Here is a 23945-nt window from a genome sequence, read left to right on the forward strand (position 1 = left end):
ATCACGTTCAAGCACACGCTCTGTTATGTACTTGTTTTGATTGGCGCTTGGTGGCATCTACTTATCACCAACATACAGTTCACTTGAACACTTGAGAGTAATAAATGATGGAAGAACCTCTTGACTCGATCTTGCCACAACACCCGCGACCTTATTTGCATGATTTGTAGTTGGAAACAAAGGTTTTGGTTTTATGATCATTTGAATAGATATCAATCAGTGTTTGAATATGATTCTATTAATAGATTGGTCTGCTAAGAATAATATTTGTCTTTTCACATAAACTGAGTCGATTAAGGAAGAGTCTTGTGACAAAAATGATAATAGGACGTTTTTACCTAAATAAATCATAGTAATTTAGAAAATGTAAGTACATTTGAAGGCAAATATCTTTGTACTTTCACTCAAGAGAAAGTTTAATAGGAAAACTTTTACGTTTACTTGAATAATATTTGACCTACTGTATCTTTACTTTGACTCAAAAACATGGTTTATGTATTTTGTCCATCATTGGAAGTAGATAATAATACATACACATACCTTAACCCAGAGGTGCATAACATTGGTCCTAGAACCTTGTGAGATCCTAATGTTTTTTGTATGTAGAAAGAAGTCATCATTATTGTTAATTAATTTCAATCAAATCAGTATGTGTGAAATAGTGAAAAGGGATGGAACAGTTAATTACTTTATAATTAATTAATAATTACGTTATTTTTTATTTGAAATGTATTTATGTAGTGCTTTTAACGATGGATATTGTGTACAGAAATCAGGGCGCAGCGGCTTACATTTGTTTGCTGTGTGCATATGATGGCTTGTATTCCTGCAAGACAATTTCCAGATCCTTTGTTTGCTTGTTTGTTCAAGGTTGTAGAAACAGAAGCATGAATAAATTAGTGGAAAATCTTGCACATATTTGCATGTGTCAGATTTTTTGGGGTACATAATTTAAAATCTAATATACACCTTTTTAACTTCACTAAAATAGCTCGAGGATAATGGTCTCCTTTACTTTATTTTTGAACCAGCTGGGTTTTTTACATTTAAAATGTATATAGCTTTTCTAGGTAAACAACTGTCTGGTTCATTTGCTCTGTCTAGTACTGCATGTTGCCGTGCTTATAGATATAAAATATACAATGTGAAGTTTCTCAAAATCTCCAGACCTACCAGAGATAATGCTGCTCTATGTGCTCCTCCCATTGTGTAACTGATAATGTTCATTCTCTCTGGGTCAGATGCTCCATGGACTGTGCTACTGGCCAACATAGATCCAGAAGCAGCTAGTGTGTTGGTGGGAGGCCTGATTCCTGCACGATCCTACCAGTTTCGACTGTGTGCTGTCAATGACGTGGGCAAGGGGCAGTTCAGCAGAGAGACAGCAAGGTGAGTGGATAACCGTTCAGTGTTCCTGAAGTGCAGCAAATTACCAAGCATTTCAAATCGCATTCAATTGTGTCATTTGAACGCCAGGACGCATCGGGGTGAATGAAATCGAGAGTCTGACGCACAAGGTAAAAAATGTCAAATGCAGCACGAACATGTCAGTGCAACTGCAAAAGATTTAGTATTGCAGAAAGGGTTCCATGATGTAATTAAGCAAAGAGCAAAATGTAAACATGGTTATTCATAATGAAGGTTATTCATAATTATGGCAATTACTGGTCGAAAGGGTACATCAAGGTCAATAAATGTTCAAAGAAGTTTTTCATGTTGTGACTCGTTTCTTTTAGCTGAAAACTGCAAATTCGAGAACTCTAGAGCACGTGTTTCGAGAGGCAGGCGAGAAAAAAACAAAAAAAACAGAGAAAATGAAACAGGGCTGCATTCCCAATACAACCATTTAGTTTAGTGCCAAATGCCTGATGAAAGAATGAGAAAGCTTTCATGTTGCAGGCTCACTATACAGGCCAGCTAGAGGTGCCTTATCCAGTTGTAATAGCATGGCACTTACTTACCAGGATGTTCAAGCCTTTACAGTGATTTATCTGCCTTTGACTGAGCTGTGTGAATCTGAGTGAGGATCTGAGTGTGCTGAAGCTTCAGAAAAAAGAGGCAGTCACTCCTTCAAAAACACTGGCCTCCAGAGAATGGTGTTGACATCTACACAATCACACAGAGATGCACATACATGCACTCACAGCGCTGTTTTACAGTATTTCCTGCCTGTTTTTCAGAAACAGAGGCACTGAAAAATGTCACAAAACATCTACAGCCATAACCATGACAACTATAGCTGGGGACAGCAAATAAATGACTTATATGTACGGGCTAATGAATGATACAGAGATAGATTGAATAAAAAATACACAAATACACAAAATATATTATAGAAGGATTAATAGGCATTCACTTTTTTTGAGACCCCAAATAACGTAAATGTTTTGATGTGCTTATTCGGGAGCCAAACAGATATAGACTCAAGATAATGACTGCGCTTATTCAGCATGCGTAATCAGGATTTAATACTGCAATCACACACATCACTATTCAGACCTCAGAATTAACTACAGATGAATTAACTACTGAGGCACTGCTCACTGCTAAGGAATGTGGGTCAATCTCTTATTGTTCAATTAAGACCAATTATTTTCTTGATAGCAAATAATTATGACTATGACTGTTCGTGAAAATCGGCCTCAATATATTCACCAAATGTTTGACTGCTGTTAAATTTTGAAAAGGTTGTGAATGTCTTTTCATTTTAGAATCCTTTAGTCAATAAATAGGTTAATAAATGAATGAATAAATGAATACATCAATAAACAAATAAATCAGATAAGATAATATAATTAGTAGTAAAACTTGGCAACCTGGAAGTCTCTGACTACACACAGGTAATTTTAATAATCTCAGAGAGCCATGTAAATATTGACTTATCGATTGAACTTAAGCCATCAACACGGAATACAGCCCTGAGGTCTTTTCGACATTCTTTTATTTTCTGCACTAATGCACTCTCCCTGATGCATATCACATTTAGTATTTCCTGGGGTTAGAACGACACTGCATTGGGGAAAAGAAAAAAAAGATAAAAGGATGGAACACGATTTGATGTTGTATAGACGCTGTTGTATAGTCCAAAGAATGCATGAAGTTGATGACTAAGATCACATTTTTATTGTGAGTGAGTTTTTCATAGATGTTTTGCACTTTTTTATGGTTTTGATGTGATGAAAGCTGACGCGTCTCCTGGTGGGCAGCGTGGCAGGGAATCGCAGGTTGCTGAAGCCCAGAAGTGGATATAATGCAGCAGTGACTCTTTGCCCAGAATGTTTAATAGGTACAACGATCCTCAGAGCATATAAATAGTTATAGGGTGTGTAAATCCAATTGTACAAAATGAACTCCGGTTTGGGTCTTGTACAAGAATCGCTCGCAGCTTGCCAGTGATGTTAATTAGGTCTCATAGTAATAGAGAAAATTATAAATGAATTTCTTTTATGGATTTTTTTTTAGGGGTTTATGACCTGCAGTACTGTTTCCCAATACTTTTTTTTTCTAAACAAACTGAGAGAATAATAACAGTGAATTGTTCAATAAGATGTTTTTTTCAGCCCTATAATGTCTTTTTCAATATATAACAAGTAAGCTAGTGTTTCTGAAAGCAGAAATGTTCCATATGGCAGGGCGCTTTGTAAGTGAGAGTGGGGAATTTGGATTTTGTCGGATTTTCCAACAAGCTGTCAAGTTGGTAAGGTTGTTGAGTCACTCTGGATAAGATTCGTATGCCGTAAACGTGCAGCATCGAGAGTGATGATAACCGCGCTAATGAATGATGAGTCTGAGATCTTCATTTCTCGAAACTCAGAACGAGCTCTCTGATTGGCTGGGGTTAAATCCTCTGCTTACGTGGCGTGGTTGTTAGATTGCGAAAAGTAACAGGGAAAATGTCTTTCATGAGTTTTAACGGTTTGTAATGTGTCTAATGTAATTCAGTGGAAATAATGGCTTCTCAATCACTGGTCTATGTTGAGGTTATTTGGGAAGGGATAATTGAAATGATCCTTTTTTTTTTGCTTGTCATATTTGTCAAAAAAAGAAAAAGTCTTTGCAGACAAAGAAGAATTACGAATATAAATTCTCTAGGAGATTTTGGTATCTGAGGTATTCGATTGGATCGAATTGCTGATTGAAAAGGAGCTAATGTGTGACTGATGGTTAAGTAAGAAGCATGAGAATTCTTTTGAGTGGGGTTTGGGGGATGTTTGATCTCCAAACTCCGTTACGATCGTACTCATTCACTGACTTATTTATCTGGCTGCCTGCTAATTCAGTGTATTGTTCAGCATTGAAGGATCTGTCTAATAGCTGGATGAATGACTGAATCTGAGGCCTTGAGAGAGACTTGGAGGCATGGTGAAGCGTGGGTCATCGCTTTGTTAGCTGTAAATAAACGCAGTAGATCATGATTTGGAATGTTTACCTCAGGATTTGTAATGTAAGTGGCTTTATGAATAAAATGTGGCGTTTCTGTTGATTAGGATTCATGGTCCTTCTCACGAAACTGTAGTGGGTGGAAACGTTGTGATTAATTTGTGCTGATTTTAATTTGAGATTAGATTCAGAAGAATGAGCTTCTCGTCATAAGCATATATCTGCATTTAATTAGTCTTTTGCTTAGGGAACACAGAGATTTCTGCCTAGAGGTTTGCAGAAATATAAGAATGCGGCATTTATAATAATAATTAGAGGTATAGAATGTGTATGGCTGAGTGCATGTGCCCTGAATAATTTTGGCTATTTTTGTAGTTAATGATAAGATTGTTAAAGATAAGCATTGAATAATATCTTTTGAAGTGCGTTAGTTAAGCGGTGCAAGTACTAGATTGGTAAGAGGGGTTTATACAGAGTATAACCTAGAATAGCCAAGGGTCCCTTTTTTATCACAGTATAATTGGCCAAAGTATAATTTATCTACAGATCTTACAACCTTCTTTCATGGTTTAATATCTTTATTACATCCTTCCTTTAGGCGCGGTTTTCCAAATTCGAATAGTCTTTTCCATTTGTTCACTGTCTCACAAGCAAAATGATCATTAACGCACAATCCATTCCTCTCAATTCACTGCCTTTGCTCAGGACAAAATTTGTATGTGTGTGTGTTCAGATTTATCAAAAGTAGGTTGTTGACATTTACTTTTTCCCCCGCACACTGTGTACATGATGGAATATAATGTCTGATTGTCTCCGTCTGAATTTTTATTTACTATAAATTCTTTTATCAACCTTTTGTCATCCTCGGGTGAGTGCTCCAGAATACAGGAAAAGATGAGATTGCTTCTCACGCTGCTTACCGGTAGATGTAGTATTATATTTTATTTCTCTCATTTCTCATTACAGCAGACAGTCAGGTCATAAAGGTGTTGAGGGAGTGCTGTAGCATCTTATTTTTCGCCCGTTAATGATGTTATTTGTTAGCTGACTGAATTCCGGCTCTTGCACCGCGTCTGGCATCCTTCATGTAACATCTCTATGAGAGAATGAAACGCCATTTATTTCTTTTATCTACAAGTCTTTTACCAGTAGACATGTTGGGCTTATTTTTGTGCTTGTCTTCTCTTTCATTGTTTTTCATGGTGTCATTCAAAGTGGTGTTATATAATAAATAAAATACAGATATATTGCTCCAAAGCAGGGGTTCCTGAACTTTTTGGACAAATGACCCCGAATAGACATTATGAATTATTTGTGTCCTGTCTACTTTTTTTTACTACTGTAACATTTGTATATTTTATTATTCTAGTATATACACACTGACCATTCGATCAGGCATAACATTATGACCACCTGCTTAATATTGTGTTGGTCCCTTTTTTGCTGCCAAAACAGTTCTAACCCGTTGAGCATTAACAGCTTTAACTTCTTCAACAATTTCAGCTACAGGAGCTCGTCTGTTGGATCGGACCACACAGGCCAGCCTTCGCTCCCCACGTGCATCAATGTGGCTTGGCCGCCCATGACCCTGTCTCCGGTTAACCAATGTTCCTTCCTTGGACCACTTTTGATAGATACTGACCACTGCAGACCAGAAAACCCCACAAGAGCTGCAGTTTTGTAGATGCTCTGACCCAGTCGTCTAGCCGTCACAATTTGGCCCTTGTGGAACTTGCTCAAATCTCGGTTTCTTCTGTTTCGAACAGATCAACACACACACACTATCTGACATCTGACAGATAGTGTTGTGACTAAAAACCAGAGAAGATTCCTTACGCTGACTTACCATTGCAGCATTGTTCACACACCCACTGCATATCTTACGTACATCCAGAAGATGTCAAAGTGACACTAACGAGACAGCATCTCGTTGCCAGAATATTCCTGTCCATCAGGTTTTAATGTCGAGATGTTAAATGTTTCACAATTTTATGCACAGTGTAGTTAAACACATAGACCAGCTCTGTCTCTCTTAATTAATCCCCCCATCATGTCAGGAGCTGTGCCTCAATCTGAAACATCCGATCTTATATGCGAAAGTATTTACTTTTAAAAACAGAAGACTGGAACACAAACCAGAACTTTCTGTACTTTAGTTTTAAAGGTTAAAGAGGCAATTGTGGAAAATCTTTAGCAGCCTGCATAGAGCACTGACTTGAACCCAACTGAAATCCTTTGGGATGAATTGGAATGATGGCTGCACACCATAAATTCGCAATATCTTGTGCGCTTGTGGCTGAATGAACACAAATCATGACAGGCACAATCCAAAAACTAGTTGAAAGCCTTCCCAGAAAAGCAGGTGGAACTCACTTTGCACATTGATGTTCACTAAGCACAGCATATAGTTATACTGGTCAAGTGTACACATACAGTATGTTTGGCCATATAGTGTATTTGACAAAACTGTGGTTTGTATAAAAAGAATGAATGGAAAATATTTGCTTATTTTTATTGCTTTACATTCTAGTGATACATATAATATTCAGTGCCGTGTAATAAGGGACGCAAGTGCAGACGTTTTCATTTTCAGTGCATAGTGAAACATGACGATTGGCGCCATAAACCATAAACGGCAAATGCAAGACAGGTAATGTGGTGCAAATGTAGTCTTTTTACAAATGCTATATTGAAGAAAAAATGTTTCAGGTGCAGACAGTCGTGCAACATGAAACATGAAGGTGCATGGGAAACCTATATGCACCTGTTGTGTGGCATAAACCTGACATCAGGCTTTTTTTGACTCCCAGTAACATTTCAAAATATTACTGGCACACAGAATCTGTTATGGATATTTTAAATATAATTTAGCAAAATAAATAAATGACAGATCTTTTTTTTTTTTTACAACCTCTTTAGTTGGGCCTAGTTTGGGAACTCCTGCATTAGGAAATAAATACCAGAATAACAGGCCGGAGTGACTACCATCACTATCATAATGATTTTTTTTTTTCATATTCATTGTTATTGAAATCAAAACAATTACTTACTTACTTACTTGCATATGCATATGGTTGGGAGGTGAATCCACAAATAATTACATGCTAATAATAAGAGGTCAACCGATAGTGGACTGTACTTGCCAATAACCGATTAATCAATAGATAGTTTTTTAAATAGATACTGGATAAAAAACAAAGATAACACCATGTAAAATAGTACTAAACTTTATAAAAAAAATAAAAAAAAAATTTAAAACAGTACTGAATAATGAAAATTTGCTAAGAGAAATAAATCTGAATATTTTTATTAATAAGTATATTTGTATAATTAACAATTTAGAAATAATAAATTTAATGTAGCGCTCTTTGTTTTTACACGTGAGACAGCGCGCTGCACAAACAGCACGTTGCGTTAATGATTCGCCCCTAGATGCTGCCCTTGTAATGACAGTGGACTGGAAGCCGGAAAAACTATCGGTATGGATTTTGGCAGATATTTCTCATAATGTTGTAATTTCTGTTAATAAACCCCTTGTTGTTTTGCTTTGGGACCAGCCATTTGTTTTTAGAGTGTCAAAAAGTAGTCAATGAACTAAACACATGCCTGTGTTTATCACCCTGTGGAACAGTTTGGAAACACAGCAACTCGAGAGACACTCCAGGAAAAGGAAGTCCAAGCGACAGTTTAACAAGGGCTTGATGTGTTGTTATTATTATTATTAGTAACTCGCTGGCATATTTATCAAAGGAGGGGCCCCATTTTGACGTAAAGAATATATTAAATTTAATCAAGGCTTCATTTAAATGCATTGGAGTTAAATTAATCTATGAGTAATGTGCTGAATTGAAGGTGGTCTTCTTGCAGATTAAGAATAACAACACATAATAATCTTAAAAATGCCAATTAGACTGGTTTTAGAATTTCAGTACCTGCTGCTCTGTTGGGATTGTCACACATTATAATTATGGAGGGGCGAACAAACAAACAAAGAACACCCAAATAGTGGAAGTTTTGCAGAAATAAAAATCATGTTGATGAGGGAGTTTAAATGGGAATAGCCAGCTTAAATAACCACTCTTAACTACCGTGTTGAGCAGAAAAAGCATCTCATAATGCACAACATGTTGAGAATTTACACAAGCGGACTCCGCCAGGAACCTGTCTTAGATTTGAAAATAGAGCAGGTGAAGATTTGAGGCATTGAGCACAGCAGCAACACATTCTAACCATCGGGGATGGAAGCCATCTCTTTTTACATTAATCAAATCTCCACTGTGCTGGCAGGATTCCACATGCAAGTGTGCTTAGAAACATGATCAGGACTAATGCAGTAAGCGCATAATGCCATCTCTCTTGCTTGTGTTATTAAAAGACCATATGGGGATTTTCTTCCTGCAGTTTGTCTTCATTCTGTCAAGTCGAGCCTATATGATATAGGCATATTCTCTGACATTTCTAATTTAGTTTGATAAGCTGTTTTCCTCAAGCTCAGTGTTTTGGTTATTAGTTTAATATAAACAGTGCTTTGGCCAGTCGGGGCATATTTATCTAAATATGCCAATGAATATAAAACTTTGCAGCACCACACTATAAAAGCATATTGGAATAACTGTGATTAATGTAAAGCTGCAGAAATACTAATTATACCTCAATAATGCCCTTATAGCTAAATCAGCTACAGGTATCCACAAATTGGTGTCCATATTTACACTAACAGTTGGTGGAAACCTGCCCACAAGATCTATATTTGCTTTTTCAACATCATATTCCACATTCCATCCCCATTTGCTTTTATAATAACCTTTACTCTTCAGGAAAGATGTTCCACTATATTTTGGAGTGTGGTTGTAGAGATTCCTGCTCATTGAACCCTAAGGGTGCAGTAAGCATACTAATTATTCCAAAAATATTTTCAGTATAGTTTGAGGTCAGATCTCTATAGCATGCTCTATGCTAGCATCCAAAGACGTCCTATACAACTGCATGTTTCTAACTTTGTGCTAACAGTTTTGGAAAGAAGCACATATGGCCAGAAAAGTCTGGTGTCCCAATATTTTTGACCATATAGTGGAGTTTAGTCTAGGCAAGTTAACAATAATAAGTTAAAAAGCATACTGGCTGACTGCATAAGATAAGTAGAGGGCAAATAAGTAGTTACACTAGTATGTGTTTAATATAATGTATTATCTATTTATAATTGAATGTTCAACTTTTGCAAATAATGTATTAGTAAATAAGAATATAAACAATGTGGAAAAGCAACATAAAGGATTTATTCTGCAGGGGTTCTACTGCATTTTAATTTGGTCTTTTGTGTTCTAGAATAATAGAATCACTTCTACAGGAAGGACATTGCTAAGATTGTCTGTGTCTAATTGTGTCTTATTCTCTCTCAGGTCTCATTTGCATTTTTTTGTTTCACAGCGTGTGTATGGTTTGGTTTACAAATAGCAGTCATCCTGCTGGAAGAAAGCAAGGTGAAAATGAACGGTTCAGCAATAAACATAGCCAAAGTTAAACCTAAAGCCTGAGTACATGATTGACGTTTAACTTTAAGGCTCACTGGTGTTTTTTTTTGTCACATTGATTCGAAAACAAAACAGATTGCATATAATGAAATAAAAAAATTCACTTTTTTTTATGCTGTTAATTGTCTATTTTCTGGCATTTTCTCAGTCCTGGATTTGGATTACTTTGCATATCGTGGTAACAAGTTCTTGAAAGCTAATGTCACTTTTTTTTTCTCATTAAATCATCATTTCTCCTTTTTTTCTGAAGGTTACAGAAGAACTGACAGTTTGGGTTAATGACAAGCTGTTCATAAAAAATAATAGGTACTACAGCTATTACTAATTAGTTATTTTATTCTTTTATATACAGGACGCAATACAGCTGAAAGACTACAGGAAGAGTGAAAGGGGAATTTTAGTAATCAAAGTAAAAAAAATAGACATTTATTTAAGATGTGTTTTTAAGTTTGAGTAGCTTAATATCTGAAAACTTGACAAACAAAAATCAAGCTGCGTCTGAACTAGATTTTCGTTTGCTTTCTAATCTCAGGAATGAGATGGAAGCTCTTATATTAAAGGATTTGAACGATTAAGCAGTGAAGTGAAAACATATACTCAATGGAATGGTGTATATAAGCTGAGGAATGATATGGATATAGTGTTGTTTTACAATTCCAGTCTTCATTGTTCTAGCAACTCAACAATGTTTCCCAATCTCGTTTGTAACAGTTAACAAATTTTCAAAACAGCAACACTGGACTTTTCTTCGTTGCAGAGACATTAAACAATGGTGATATAAGCTATTAAAAAGTACAGTCTTTGAATAATTATTTTATTTGGAAGTGCATCGATAGCTCAAACTGGAGCTCAGAGCATAAGTATCATAATGACATCTGCACAATATTAAACATAATATATAATCGACTCACTCTATTTTACAAGCCCAATTCTGAAAAAGTTTGGACATTGTGTAAAATGTAAATAAAAAGAGGATGCAATGATTTGCAAATCTCCTGATCTCAAACCCATATTTTATTCACAGCAAAACAGAATTATGGTACAATTTCAGAATAATGTTCCTTAACATAAAATTGCAAAACAGTTGAATATTTCATAATTTACAGTACATAATATAATTAAAAGTTTAAAAAAATATGGAAAAATCTGGTTAATATCAATATTGGATGCACATGATCTTTCGCCCCTCAGGCAGCACTGCATTTTTAAACAGTCATGATTCTGTAATCAAAATCACTGCATGGGCTCATTATCACCTTGACAAAACATTGTCTGTGAAAACAGTTTGCCATGTCATCCTCAAGGTTAAATCTCTATCATGCATAAACCAGAAATGCTGCCATCCTCTCTGGGTCAAAACTCATTTAAAATGTACTAAAGGCAAAGTGGAAAACTGCTCTTGGAAACCATGGACACATCCCCCGGACTAAAGAGGAGAAGGACAAAAACCACCCTGCCTGCAGTCAAGTCACCATTTGAAAACATGGGGTGCAACATGAAACAATAAACAATGCAACAAAGAACACCCCGAACTGTTAGAATCCTGTATCAGACACATATGGGACATTACTCTTCTAAAACTTCAGCAACTGGTCTCCTCAGTTCCCAGATGTATACAGTGGTGAACATGACCCCTTCCCAAATTCCTTGAGCCGTGCTGCAGCCATCAAATTCAAAATAATCTAATTTAATCTTCAAAATGGTATATAAATATATTCTCAATTTAAATATACAATGGTTTTTTTTCTACTGTGAATCGAATATGGATTTATGAGATTTGCAAATCATTGCATTCTGATTTTATTTACATTTTGCACAGTGTCCCAACTTTTTTGGAATTGGGGTTGTAACAAAGAATTAGAATAAATACCTAAAAATGGGGAGAAGATTAAACACAGTCACAATCACCAATGTTTCCCAACCGCAAACTTTATGCGCAATGTAAAAACACTCAAGTTCTCCTCAAAAGTTTTCAACAAAAGACACAACTATTGATTGCACACCTTATTGTGCCAAATTAATTGGTCGCAGATTCACCAAGCGTACAAACATATTCTGACAAACTCAAAATAGCACAAATGCAGATCATCTTCACTGTTACACATATTCATGAATCCTTCACAAAAACATACCTCAATCTACCACACAATTATATTCCAATCTGTCCAAGTTTTAATACAACACAGCTTTAATACTCAGAAGAATAACCAAGCTGAATGTTATATTAGACTGTTTGCAGCACTTTACCATGATGTCTACAATCTGTGGCGGATGCACATGTAGGACTGCACAAGCTTACAAACTTTAGGCGGACCTGATAAAGCTAAGGTTAAAACAAAGGTGGTCTACCAACTTGCCCTGTGCTCAGCCTTTTTTTTTTCAGTAGGGTGTAGTGCATATTGGTGACCCCAAACCTTCAGAATCATTGTTACTGCTGGTGCACCTATAAGCACGAGTGCTAATGGCTGAAATTTGACTGATTAACAGTAGCTTGCTTTATATATTCCTTCCAATACATTTGTCAGTGCATTTTTTAAAAGAAAAATATATCAAATATGAACAGATTTGATTGCATTTTGTATTATGTGATGGTCAATCTGTCTATAAAACAGGTTACCGTATTTTTCGGATTATAAGCCGCTACTTTTTTCCCACGTTTTAAACCCTGCGGCTTAAACAACGAAGCGGCTAATTTATGAATTTTTACCTGGGTTTTTCCCGGTTTCACAAACTTCAAGCTTAAAAACGGAGCAACATAACATTAGACCAATGAAATTTCCGAACATAAACCAAAAAAACGCACCTCACCTGTGTTCTGAGCTGCACGGCATCGGGAGAAAAAAAGTTTATTTTAAACGCAACGACGATGCCAAAAGATAAACTCCCGAGAGAAATAGTTGTGAAAGGAAGGAGGAGGACAGTGAACAATGACTTTCTTGGTAGGCTACTGTTTAGATACAAGCCGTTGTAACGCGTTGAGTCTGGGTGAAGGAAGAGCTCACTAACTCCAGTTGCAACAGGTTTCCAAACTCGTGCTTTTTTATTTTTCTTGGCAACAGCGTTACGGGTTAGTCAAAGAAACTTAGAAATGAGCATCAGAAAATAATAAGGACATATTCCTCGGTCTTGCATACATGCAGTAATAGCGGAAAAATGCGGCGGCAGGCTATTCTCAAAATGCCGCTCTGCTCTTAAAGGAGCCACAACATATTTCACTCGTTACACTGTGTAACACACACTGTCTTTCATTAAAGCCTGTGTAAAGTTCATTAGTTTCAGTGTAGACTTATAGACAGGTGCGGCTTATTTATGTTTAAATTAAAATCTTTGTCAAATTCAGTGGGTGTGGCTTATATATTGGTGCGCTTTATAGTCCGGAAATTATGGTAATAATGATAGAAGCTTTTGTCCAAACTGTAAGGGAAATATGCAGTGGTGTAGCCCTATGTAATATTGTTCATGCATTTTTATTCCTAATATTTTGGCCGAATGTAGTGCACCACTTTAAAGCAAATTCCTTGGCTGATTTTGTTGCTCCCAGCACCACACTAGCACTGAGTGATATTGCAGACTTAAAAGAGAAAAAGTTGCATTCATCAGGTACTGGTACTACTTTATTGGTTGTAGATTTGGCAGGAAATAAAATGTTAAAGTTTTAAGATCGAACGTACTTTTAAGCTGCAGCGACATGTTGGGGAACATTTCTCAGGCCAAAGCATATTGTTTCTGTGAGAAGTGGAATGTGACAAACTAAGCATGACACTGCAAATAAATCTGTCCCTTCTATTTGTCCTCTTTTTGTCAGGCTTTGTGCAGCTTGTACAATAGCTAACTGACAAGGCTCTGCAATACAGCAGAATTGATGTGTCAGACATATTGGCTCATCAAAAAGCAGTGTCCAGGCGTGTAGAAGAAAAAGCCCAGACTGTGCATGACAGTAAGAAATAAGAATCCTGGAGACTGCACAAGACTGTGAAGATAGAAACTAAACCCATTATCGCAGTGAATGGGCACAATGTCACTATTTCGAGAGAAGAGAGAGAAAACAAACTATGTCATGTTTGTTATGCACCACTCATTATAAAGACAATGATTTCAGTCCTGGGTTTTATTTGTGACTGCCTACACAGATGGTGTTTTTCAAAACTGTGGAAAATCTGTTCGCAATTTGCTGCACTGCTTTCGGAATTGACACGCTACTATCGGCACAGTGGGACGTATTCAAAACAGACCGTGCTGCAATTGTTATCACAATTCAGAGGTAGTTTAATTGCAAATGCATCATTAATGATAGAGCAACTTCACACCAAAAATACCCAAGGTGGCAAAGATGATGGCAGAAGCAAAGGTCCTAGGGAAATTTTCTGTCGTCATGTCTTCTGTACACACACCAGGTGTGAAGTGACACAAATCTAATTTTCGGCCTTAACGTGTCTCGGATCAGATTTTTTTTTAGGACTGTGTGGACATGAAAAGCTTTTTACATGAGACACTTTGTGGCCATTAATAGTATCATAAATTTGTATGTTCATGTTGTGTCCATATGTGCATCGCTGTCATCGTCTTCAACACCATACAGTGCTGTCAACACCGCAAAATAACGACAGAACACAGCAACAGCTGTAACTATCTCCTGCAGAAGGATGCTGAAATGCTGATTTACTTTATTTTGGGAATTGATTTAAGCAAAACTGGAAGGAACCTTTCAAAATCGCTTATTTACATTAACAATTATCCAAGAAACCAATGTGTGTTTCGGGGGACATTAGGGTCACATTAAACACACATATAAGTCAGTAGCGTTTAGAAATGTAAACCTTCAAGATAGATAGATCAGATTTGACCAAAAATATCTGAATGAGTTCATTGCACAAACATGCCATTTCTAGTTAATTCATTACACCCGCAATAAGTGCCTTTTTACAGTGTCAGAGAAAACCTAATATAATTATAATTATAAGAATGATATTATTGGAAATCTGAAGGACAAGTCAGTGTCTCATTGTGCTGATGAATGTATTAATGTGGCAGAAATGCTAGAATGCTCTTTCATAAAAGAAATGTGTGATAGACCTAAATACAAGTAGCTCATTGCGAAAAGAAGCTTGTAATATAAACTTAGCCCCTGAGATGGAATGTTGCAATAGAATGTTTTCCTCTAACAATGCTCCTTTTAACAACCATTTAAAGACATGATGTATGGCCTTTGTGTGACAAATAGCATTTCTCCCGAATTAGATAGTTAGTTGTCACATTCTCCTTTTATCAAGAATCCCCTGCCAACTTTAACAAGCACTGCTTAACCTCGAAAACAACATACTCAGGTTCAAACGCTAATTATTTACACTTACACTTTAGTATACATACTTCTCAGTATGGTTTGTTAATTGCTAAGTATGGTTTGTGATCCTCAACCTTCATTTCAAAGTCTGTTTTTGCTAATAAGAATCTCCTGTGTATGACGTTTGATATTTTTGCCCTTTGGAGTTTCTTTAGGCGTGTTCTTTTGTGGTTTAAATAACTCATATGGGATTTTGAGCTCAGACAGGTGAATTTTCTTTTCTTTCTATTCTTCTTTGACAATTTCAGTTGTTTGCCTTGACCTGTTATTTTGGTTTTATATATATATATAGTGTTTTTGTGAATTTGTTATAGCCTAAGCAAATATAGAAAATATGACAAGTGAACCCAGTTGGTGTATTTTTTTTTCTTTTGAAATAGAAAGAAAAATAATAATTTTGTTGTTTGTAGTTTGGGGATTTCAATCTGCTGAGATGCTTAGAAGGAGACAGGGGAGGTCAAAGTGTCCACAGGAGCGAGCTGACACAGGGTTAAACAAATGTTCACACCTCATGAGATTCTTTAAGAAAATAAAGGCTTCAAAATATTTAGCTGGAAAAAGCTGCAATTCTATGTGCTGATACAAGTCTCTGCCAAATACAAGACTCCTTAAAGGCATAGTTAGATAGTTCAGGGAATTCTTTCAAGTTTTCAAGCTTGCAAACTTGCACAGTTTCACTGCAGTGCTAACACAGACATACAACTTGCACCATGACTAACATACACACCAATGTTATCAAACACTCCCACCACATCTCCACTTTCTCAGACCAGAGGCTATTCTCTGTCAGTGAACAAAGTCTATGTCATGGCTATGCAAAGTGCAGTGCTTCTGAAGCCTTCGCCCTTTCATCCTAACCACAGTGTTTTATCTCAGTTTTAGAATTTTCAACACTCTCACTTGGGAGAAATCAAAACATTAAACTGATTTAAAGTGACCTTGGCTGGGTTTCTGCTGCACCACACTTACCATTTTCATTCTCGGTGCCTTTGATTACCACTGTTCTTGGCTACTGTTCATCTCTTGGGGTCTTCTGCTGAGAACTCTGAACGTTGCTATGGACTCTGACAGTTTGTCTGAGCTTGTACCAGTAAAATAGATGTTAATAACTTCCAGCTCTTAAACTAGACACAATACTAATTCAGAGTTCTATTCATTAGTTACCTTTGGTTCCATATAAAGGTATAAAAAATTTTTTTGAACACTTACAACTTAACTCGACGTTTACTAAAAATCTTCTCCACTCTCAGGCTGACGCTACCTGAGGAACCTCCCAGCGCCCCTCCTCAAACAGTCATCGCCAGCGGCCGCACCAACCAGTCCATCATGATCCAATGGCAGCCTCCTCCAGAGAGCCACCAGAATGGCCTGCTGCAGGGCTACATTATCAGGTGAGACTTTACACTTACACACACACATACACACACGCTCAACACCCCCAGCTTCAATTCATCTTCAAGTTCTGCACAGAAAGTCAAGTAGCTGTCCCTGCAGCATGTCGAATACACCGCAGTAAATTCAGCAATGTTGAATTAACACTTCCATTGCTCATTTGAGAGCGGTTGAACTCAGCGTAGTGGAAATTGAACTTGAGCGTTGTGAGAGATAATGTGACCCTGATGATTTTTGAACAGACATAAATTTCATGTGAGACATATTCACTACTATACAGATCCCCGAAAGGCATTGTTTCAATTTCAAAGGTGTGGTTCTATGCAGTTGCAGCCCACTCCTCTCCTGGTCACTTCGTCCCACATACAGCAAAAAGCTAAAAGCATTTTAATGCATTTTGGTATGCATTTATATAACCATCTAAAAATATAACAACCCACCACCTACTTTCATATAGCCATACCTGCAGCTCATTTCTGATAATTAACTTAAAGACTGCAGGATTCAGGCTAACTAACAGTATAGTAAGCTAACAAAATCATATTTATGTAATGCCAGTTTAGGCGTAGATATACACATACTGGATGGAGCTTGCTGTAAGTAACACATATTGTGTATTTGTTGATATGATTGAATAAAAAAAGGATTATGGTGTATATTAGAAAGCTAACTTTACCTGAAGGAGCCAAAATAAATCACATTCATGATAGCGGCTTATAGGTTGCACAGTGGCACAGCATGTAGCATTGTTATCTCACAGCTAGCTCCAGGGTCCCCAGTTTGATCCTGAGCTCAGATTATTGTCTGTGTAGTGTTTTATGTTTTCTGCTCATGTCAACAGAGGTTTTTTCCTACAACTCCTATAAACATACATGTAGGTATATTGGTATATTGGTATATTTTTAGAGTAGCCAATAGGTATATTGGCTACTCTAAAATGTTCCTGGCTGCCAATTAGAGTTTAAATGCATTGCACTAATGACATGACCATTATTATATCCCATAGGTTGAAACAAAACACATCAGATACATAGACAGATATCGCATTGTGTTTGTCATAGCAGGCTAGTTAAAACCCAAATGATGAAACCAGACTCTAAAAACTGTTCCAGGAGTCAATGCTTATGTACTGTTGTTCAGGCATTTTCTAACTGCCCCAAATATGGAGCCAAAACTCTTTGTTCTCTCACTGCTCACTCCCACTGCTTTATAGATTTTAAGGCTGTTTCAATGACCACATTATGTGGTCAACTATGGTTATATGAGTCTCTTTCTAAGGCTCATGGCTGTCAATATAAATACAGCATGTCAATTGACTGTATGGAAAATAGGTAATAAACCAAGGACAGAAGGTCATCTGTAATAATTACACACCAGCATATGAATAAGCTGGTGGGTGGTGAGTATGGCTTTGGAAATGTTTTCAATTGATTACTAAGGATTTAATTAAAACATGCATTTAAACACTAATATGTAAGAAAAATAAAGAGCAGTTAAGATCATTTATAGAGCTTGCTACTAAAATCGCTATTTCCTCACCAAACCAGAAAACATCTCTCACAGATGACTAACTTCTGCCTTTTTTGGAAAGATTTTTATTTTCTGTATAATATTGAAAAAGCCTTTTCAATATTCATATTTATCTAGTAATAATTTGTCTTGTCAGACCTGGTTTCTCAGTATAAAGTGCTTATTTGGTGTAATTGACATTATTAATAGTGATGTAACACACTGGATTTTGAAATACAATTTACTATGACTTTCTGCCCACAAAATCAGCAAAAACAAAGGAGAGGTACAGAAAGCTGTCCACAATTTAAAGCCGATATATAGTTAATACTGGGCTCTGTATTGTGTTGTGTTTTTTTTTTTCTCTCTACAGCTGTTCTCTAAAGAAAACTTGAAATGATTCAAATCGATTCAGTTTAGCTGCTAGGCTTGTTTGTGGAGTTACATTTTATGAAAAGTATTTATTATGAAAATGTGGCAGCAAAAACAAAGGCTTCTGTCTGTGTTGGCTTAGGTACTGTCTGTCCGGTCTGCCCGTGGACTGTCAGATCAAGAACATCACAAACCCAGACCAGACCAACCTTCTGCTTGAGGACCTGATCATTTGGACCAATTATGAGATTGAGGTGGCGGCCTACAATGGAGCAGGTCAGGGTGTCTTTAGCCAGAAGGTCACAGAGTGGACCTTACAAGGAGGTGAGTCCTGGCATAGTTAGAAATTAATTAAATTAGTTAGTAACTGTAAATGAAAGCTAAAAGCTAAATAATAGGAACTGGCAGTTAAGCAAATTGCCAGAAAATGGAATTAATGGTGTCCTGCAGCCAGACACACTGCTAATACAGAACTCATAGCTTCGGTAGTATCATTATTAACAGTGTATTTGCACTAAAATCGAATTTTCAGATGTATCCTTATCCTTGTATTTTCATTCAATGGTTTACAGTTCCCACAGTACCCCCAGGGAACGTGCAGGGAGAGGCTGTCAACTCCACCACAGTACGTTTCACGTGGAGCGCTCCAAGCCCTCAGTTCATCAATGGCATCAACCAGGGCTACAAGGTGATCCATCATTCTGCTGCCCTCTAGTGTTCAGTGCAACACAAAAACCATCACTGTTTGTGTGGCACAATTCATCTCAATAACGCCTCAGTGACAGCTGCACAGCACATATTGGCATTTTCTCCCAGGGGATTGAGATGGACGCTGTGCCCTCTGATCTTTTTTCTCGCTTGTTTTTCATCTTCTCTGCAATGTTCCCCCAGCTGCTGGCCTGGGAACCAGGCCATGAGGAGGACGTGGCCATGGTGACAGCGAGGCCGAATTTTCAGGACAGTGTGCACGTCGGCTACGTCACCGGGTTAAAGAAGTTCACAGAGTACTTTACTTCTGTGCTGTGTTTCACTACACCTGGGGATGGCCCACGGAGTCCTCCTCACCGCATCCGCACCCACGAAGACAGTGAGTGTCAGAGTTTAAAAATGAATACAGAGGTGTTTTTATTTGTGCTGTTGGACTCAATGTCCCAAGTGTGTCCTCAGCCCCAGGGCCTGTGGGTCACCTGAGCTTCACCGAGATCCTGGACACGTCTCTCAAAGTGAGCTGGAAGGAGCCACACGAGAGGAACGGCATTCTCACAGGTGCCATGATTCTCCTGCACGGACACACCCTAGAAACTGCATTTAAATGTTAATTGAAATATTGAATATTCAGTTGAGATTTACATCAAGATTTACATTATGAGGCTATAATATTCAGCAGTTGGAATGATAAATGATTTATGGTACAATCATTTCTGTGCTGTGCTTTCAAGGCCTTCCACTATTTATCTTTCTTAAGCAAGGAAAATTAAAAAGAGTCAATTTCATAATTATATATCCACAGGAATGATTTCTTGTAGCAGATATTTTTAGTTTATTGAAGGTGAAGTGGCACATGGAGGGAAGCGGAAATCATTTTAGAAGCACTGGTAATTTTATTTGAACACAGCCAGTGCAATCAAACAGCAAGCATAAATGTCAACTTCACTTAAAAAAAAGCGCCTTAAACTCTGCATTTAAAGTATATAATTATGTATTCCAACCTAATGTGAAGGTATAGCATTTGTCTGATTATACTATTGTCTGGTTTACCCACAAAGATATAAATAATGAAAATCACATTTATGGATTCCTTTCAAATTAGTATGAGGGCAGAATTTGAAAGTGGGTATCTATTTAAAACTATATTGATCAGATTTTCACCACATAGCTATTAACTTTCGCCAAGACCGAGTTTTACTTAGATCAAGCAACACCATAGGTCATTCAGTCAGGAAATCCTTATCAGGAAAAAGTAGTTAAACAGTTTCTATAAATATTGACCTAATGATTAAAACAGTTCTAATACTAAATTATTTTTGTAGGCTGCTTGGTAGCCTCTTTAGCCACATATTCTTTGTGTGCTTATTGTAGGTTACCGCATCTCCTGGGAGGAGTTTAACCGCACAAACACCCGGGTCACGCACTACCTGCCCAATCTGACACAGGAGTACCGGGTCACAGGGCTGACCGCCCTAACTACCTACACTATCCAGGTAGCTGCCATGACCTCCAAAGGCCAGGGTCAACTCTCCTCCTCCACCATATCTTCTGGAGTGCCCCCAGGTCAGCCCACCCACAAACAGCAACAAGCATATGCGTGATCTTATATAAGTTTAAATGCAGTGTTCACAAAGCAGTAATAATTATTATGACCAGGTATTCACACAATTTTTGCCGTATAGTGTTTTTGTATGGGTTTTTTTAAACAGATGGGTGTTTTTTTTTTTTTTCTTAAGCTATTATTGGTTTGTTGTGGATACACATTTTTAAATGCCAAATTGTTCAGATTTTTTTTTTCTCTGTTCTTGTAGAAATGCCCGGGCCGCCTACCAACATCGCCATCTCCAACATTGGCCCACGTTCTGTGGCCTTGCAATTTAAACCTGGCTATGATGGCAAGACCTCCATTTCTCGCTGGATAGTGGAGGCCCAGGTAATAATATCAGTTCCCCTGGGGATGCTGTTGCATAGATTTTTTTCCCAACACAGCAAAGCTTTTTCAATGTTCTAGTAAAGTACTTGTTTAACTTTTGACCAATCAGGTCAAGGAAAAACAAACAATGGAAGACAAAGTGGTGGTGCACATTCAGCTCTGTTTATTGTGTGAATATCAGCCGATTTATAGCATGCTGATGTGAAAATATTTATTTGCCATTATGCATGTACAAAAAGCTACTCCCATTCCATTCGTTTTTGTCTCAAAGCAAAAGCAAAGACAGCCAACCTAATGGTTTATTAAAACTTATAATAATATAACTACTCAATAATCTTTCAAGAAATGAACCAGGCTAGTTAGTTAGCTCTGAATGGCTGGTTTTCTGTAAAAGAAAATGCTTAGTGTGTAAGTGCTTGTTATGAATCTGCATGTGTAACGACCAGGCATAACATTAAAACATTATGACAGGTGAAGTGAATAACACCGATTATCTCTTAATCATGGTACCTGTTAGTGGGTGGGATACATTAGGCACAAGTGAACATTTTGTCTTCAAAGTTGATGTGTTAGAAGCAGGAAAAATGGGCAAGCGTATGGATTTGAGCGAGTTTGACCAGGGCCTAATTGTGATGGTTAGAAGGCCGGGTCAGAGCATCTCCAAAACTGCAGCTGATGTGGGGTTTCCCTGTCTGCAGTAGTCAGTATCTATCAAAAGTGGTCAGAGCAACGACAGGGTCATGGGTGGCCAAGGCTCTTTGATGCACGTGGGGAGCGAAGGCTGGCCCGTGTGGTCCGATCCAACAGACGAGCTCCTGTAGCTCAAACTGCTAAAGAAGTTAAAGCTGTTAATGTTTACCGAGTCATAACTGTTTAACAGCAAAAGGGGGACCAACACAATATTAGGCATGTGGTCATAATGTTATGCCTGATCGATGTTCAATACAATTCAAAATGTATATCAAACCATCTGTTTCTTTATTTCATTCTCTTGCACACAGATCGGAGTAATTGGGGAAAATGAAGAGTGGGTAATGGTTCATCAGCTGGCTAATGAGCCAGACGCACGTTCTCTCATAGTAGAGGGTCTCAACCCATACACATTTTACAGGTAATCTCACTTCTATCCGAATTCTGTCTCCTGCACACATCAGCTCCCCCTGTTTTCTCACTGCTCATTGAACTGTACTGCAGGTTCCGAATGCGTCAGGTTAACATAGTGGGCACCAGCCCTCCAAGCCAACCCTCTAGAAAAATCCAGACCTTGCAGGCACCGCCAGATATTGCACCTGCCAATGTCACCCTCCGCACAGCCAGTGAAACCAGTCTCTGGCTTCGATGGGTGGTAAGTGAACATGTGAAGTGGTAGTCTTGCTTTATTCTCTATTCAGTAGATTCATGTACTTTGGTCTTCTCTTTTTTTCACAAAAATTTTTTTAACATAGTGTATTAAAATGCACAATATTTGCACGATTCTTTCATCGATTGACAATTGAGTACTGTTTTGCAGCCCTTGCCGGAGTGGGAATACAACGGTAATCCAGAGCTGGTGGGCTACAGGGTGCAGTACTCTCGTGCTGGTTTAAAAGGAGGAGTTCTGTCCCACATAATCTCTGACAGGCTGGAGAGAGAGTTTACTATCGAGGACCTGGAAGAGTGGACTGAATATGAAGTGCGTGTGCAGGCCATCAATGGCATTGGGGCGGGGCCATGGAGTCAGCCCGTTCATGCCAGAACTAGAGAGTCAGGTGAGAGAGCCTGCTATTATCATTTATTTCTTTGTAATGTAATCTAAGTGACCACTCGTGAACTGGTAGTGGCTTTCAAAAAGTAATAAAATAATTTTCTTACATTATTCCAATAATTTTCTCTATCAAATTCTATGTTTTTTTGCCCTGACACATTTGCCTACATACAATATGTTTATCGTCACATACATCATCCAATATTATTTGCATGGTAGCACCATCATATTTTACCTGGAAATATCAAGCTGGTGGGTGCCATTATTGTATATATTTTTGGGCAGAGGTGGAAAGTAATGAAGTACAAATACTTCCTTAATGTACTTAAGTAGGTTTTTCTGGTATCAGTATTTTGCTCCACTATTTATTTTTCAACTTTTCACTTTCACTTATTATATTTTGTACACAAATATCTGCCATTTCTACTTTTTACATTTTCAAAACAGGCTTGTTACTTTAGTTTTAATCTTTTTGGTGACATGATCAATATTTTTTCTTCTCGTTGTGCGCCGTTTTCAGCCCATCAACCCATTTCTGGTCATTGTGCGGCTTTTTCACCGTGTCACTGGTGTATCATTTCCTGGCTCTCACACACCACAGATGTAGGCTCGTTTACGAAGCTAATATTGAGCAAAGCAGAAGGCAACAAGAAGTACGGGATTAGCGCGGATGAGACAGAGGGAGACAGTGATGTAAACATGACTGAAAACAGAGACATTCCTGATCACCTGATCATCATCATCTTTTCTCTGTTTGTGTTCTATATGGTGGATGTTCAGACTGGATACATTCATTAGATAACAACATTTTAAATTCTTTTCTATTAATATATTAATATGATGTGTTACCAGCATGACACTAAAACAGCTAAAAGTAATGGATACATTTTATTTAAGTACATGTCAGAGCACAAACATCTTTACTTTAACTTGAGTGAAAAAGTGTAGTCAGTACTTCAACTTTTACCAGAGTCTTTTAAAACATGAGTACCTGTACTGCAACTTGAGTGAAGGGTGTGTTTACTTTTGCCATTT

General features: G+C 37.5%; 1 protein-coding gene across 4 annotated transcripts in view; it reads left to right on the forward strand.

Moving 5' to 3' along the window:
* sdk2a (sidekick cell adhesion molecule 2a) overlaps positions 1-23945 on the forward strand; it is a 144780-nt gene that overhangs the window by 95164 nt on the left and 25671 nt on the right. For all 4 annotated transcript variants that reach the window (XM_083566610.1, XM_083566612.1, XM_083566613.1 and 1 more), the window contains exons 15-25: positions 1242-1389; positions 16503-16643; positions 18668-18849; positions 19098-19213; positions 19417-19612; positions 19693-19791; positions 20605-20796; positions 21045-21166; positions 22168-22277; positions 22361-22511; positions 22677-22914. In XM_083566610.1, the coding sequence (XP_083422736.1) occupies positions 1242-1389; positions 16503-16643; positions 18668-18849; positions 19098-19213; positions 19417-19612; positions 19693-19791; positions 20605-20796; positions 21045-21166; positions 22168-22277; positions 22361-22511; positions 22677-22914 (1695 nt within the window). The remainder of the gene's footprint in view (positions 1-1241; positions 1390-16502; positions 16644-18667; positions 18850-19097; positions 19214-19416; positions 19613-19692; positions 19792-20604; positions 20797-21044; positions 21167-22167; positions 22278-22360; positions 22512-22676; positions 22915-23945) is intronic.

This window comes from Silurus aristotelis (assembly GCF_946808225.1).
Source record: "Silurus aristotelis genome assembly, chromosome: 17".
Taxonomy (NCBI): domain Eukaryota; kingdom Metazoa; phylum Chordata; class Actinopteri; order Siluriformes; family Siluridae; genus Silurus; species Silurus aristotelis.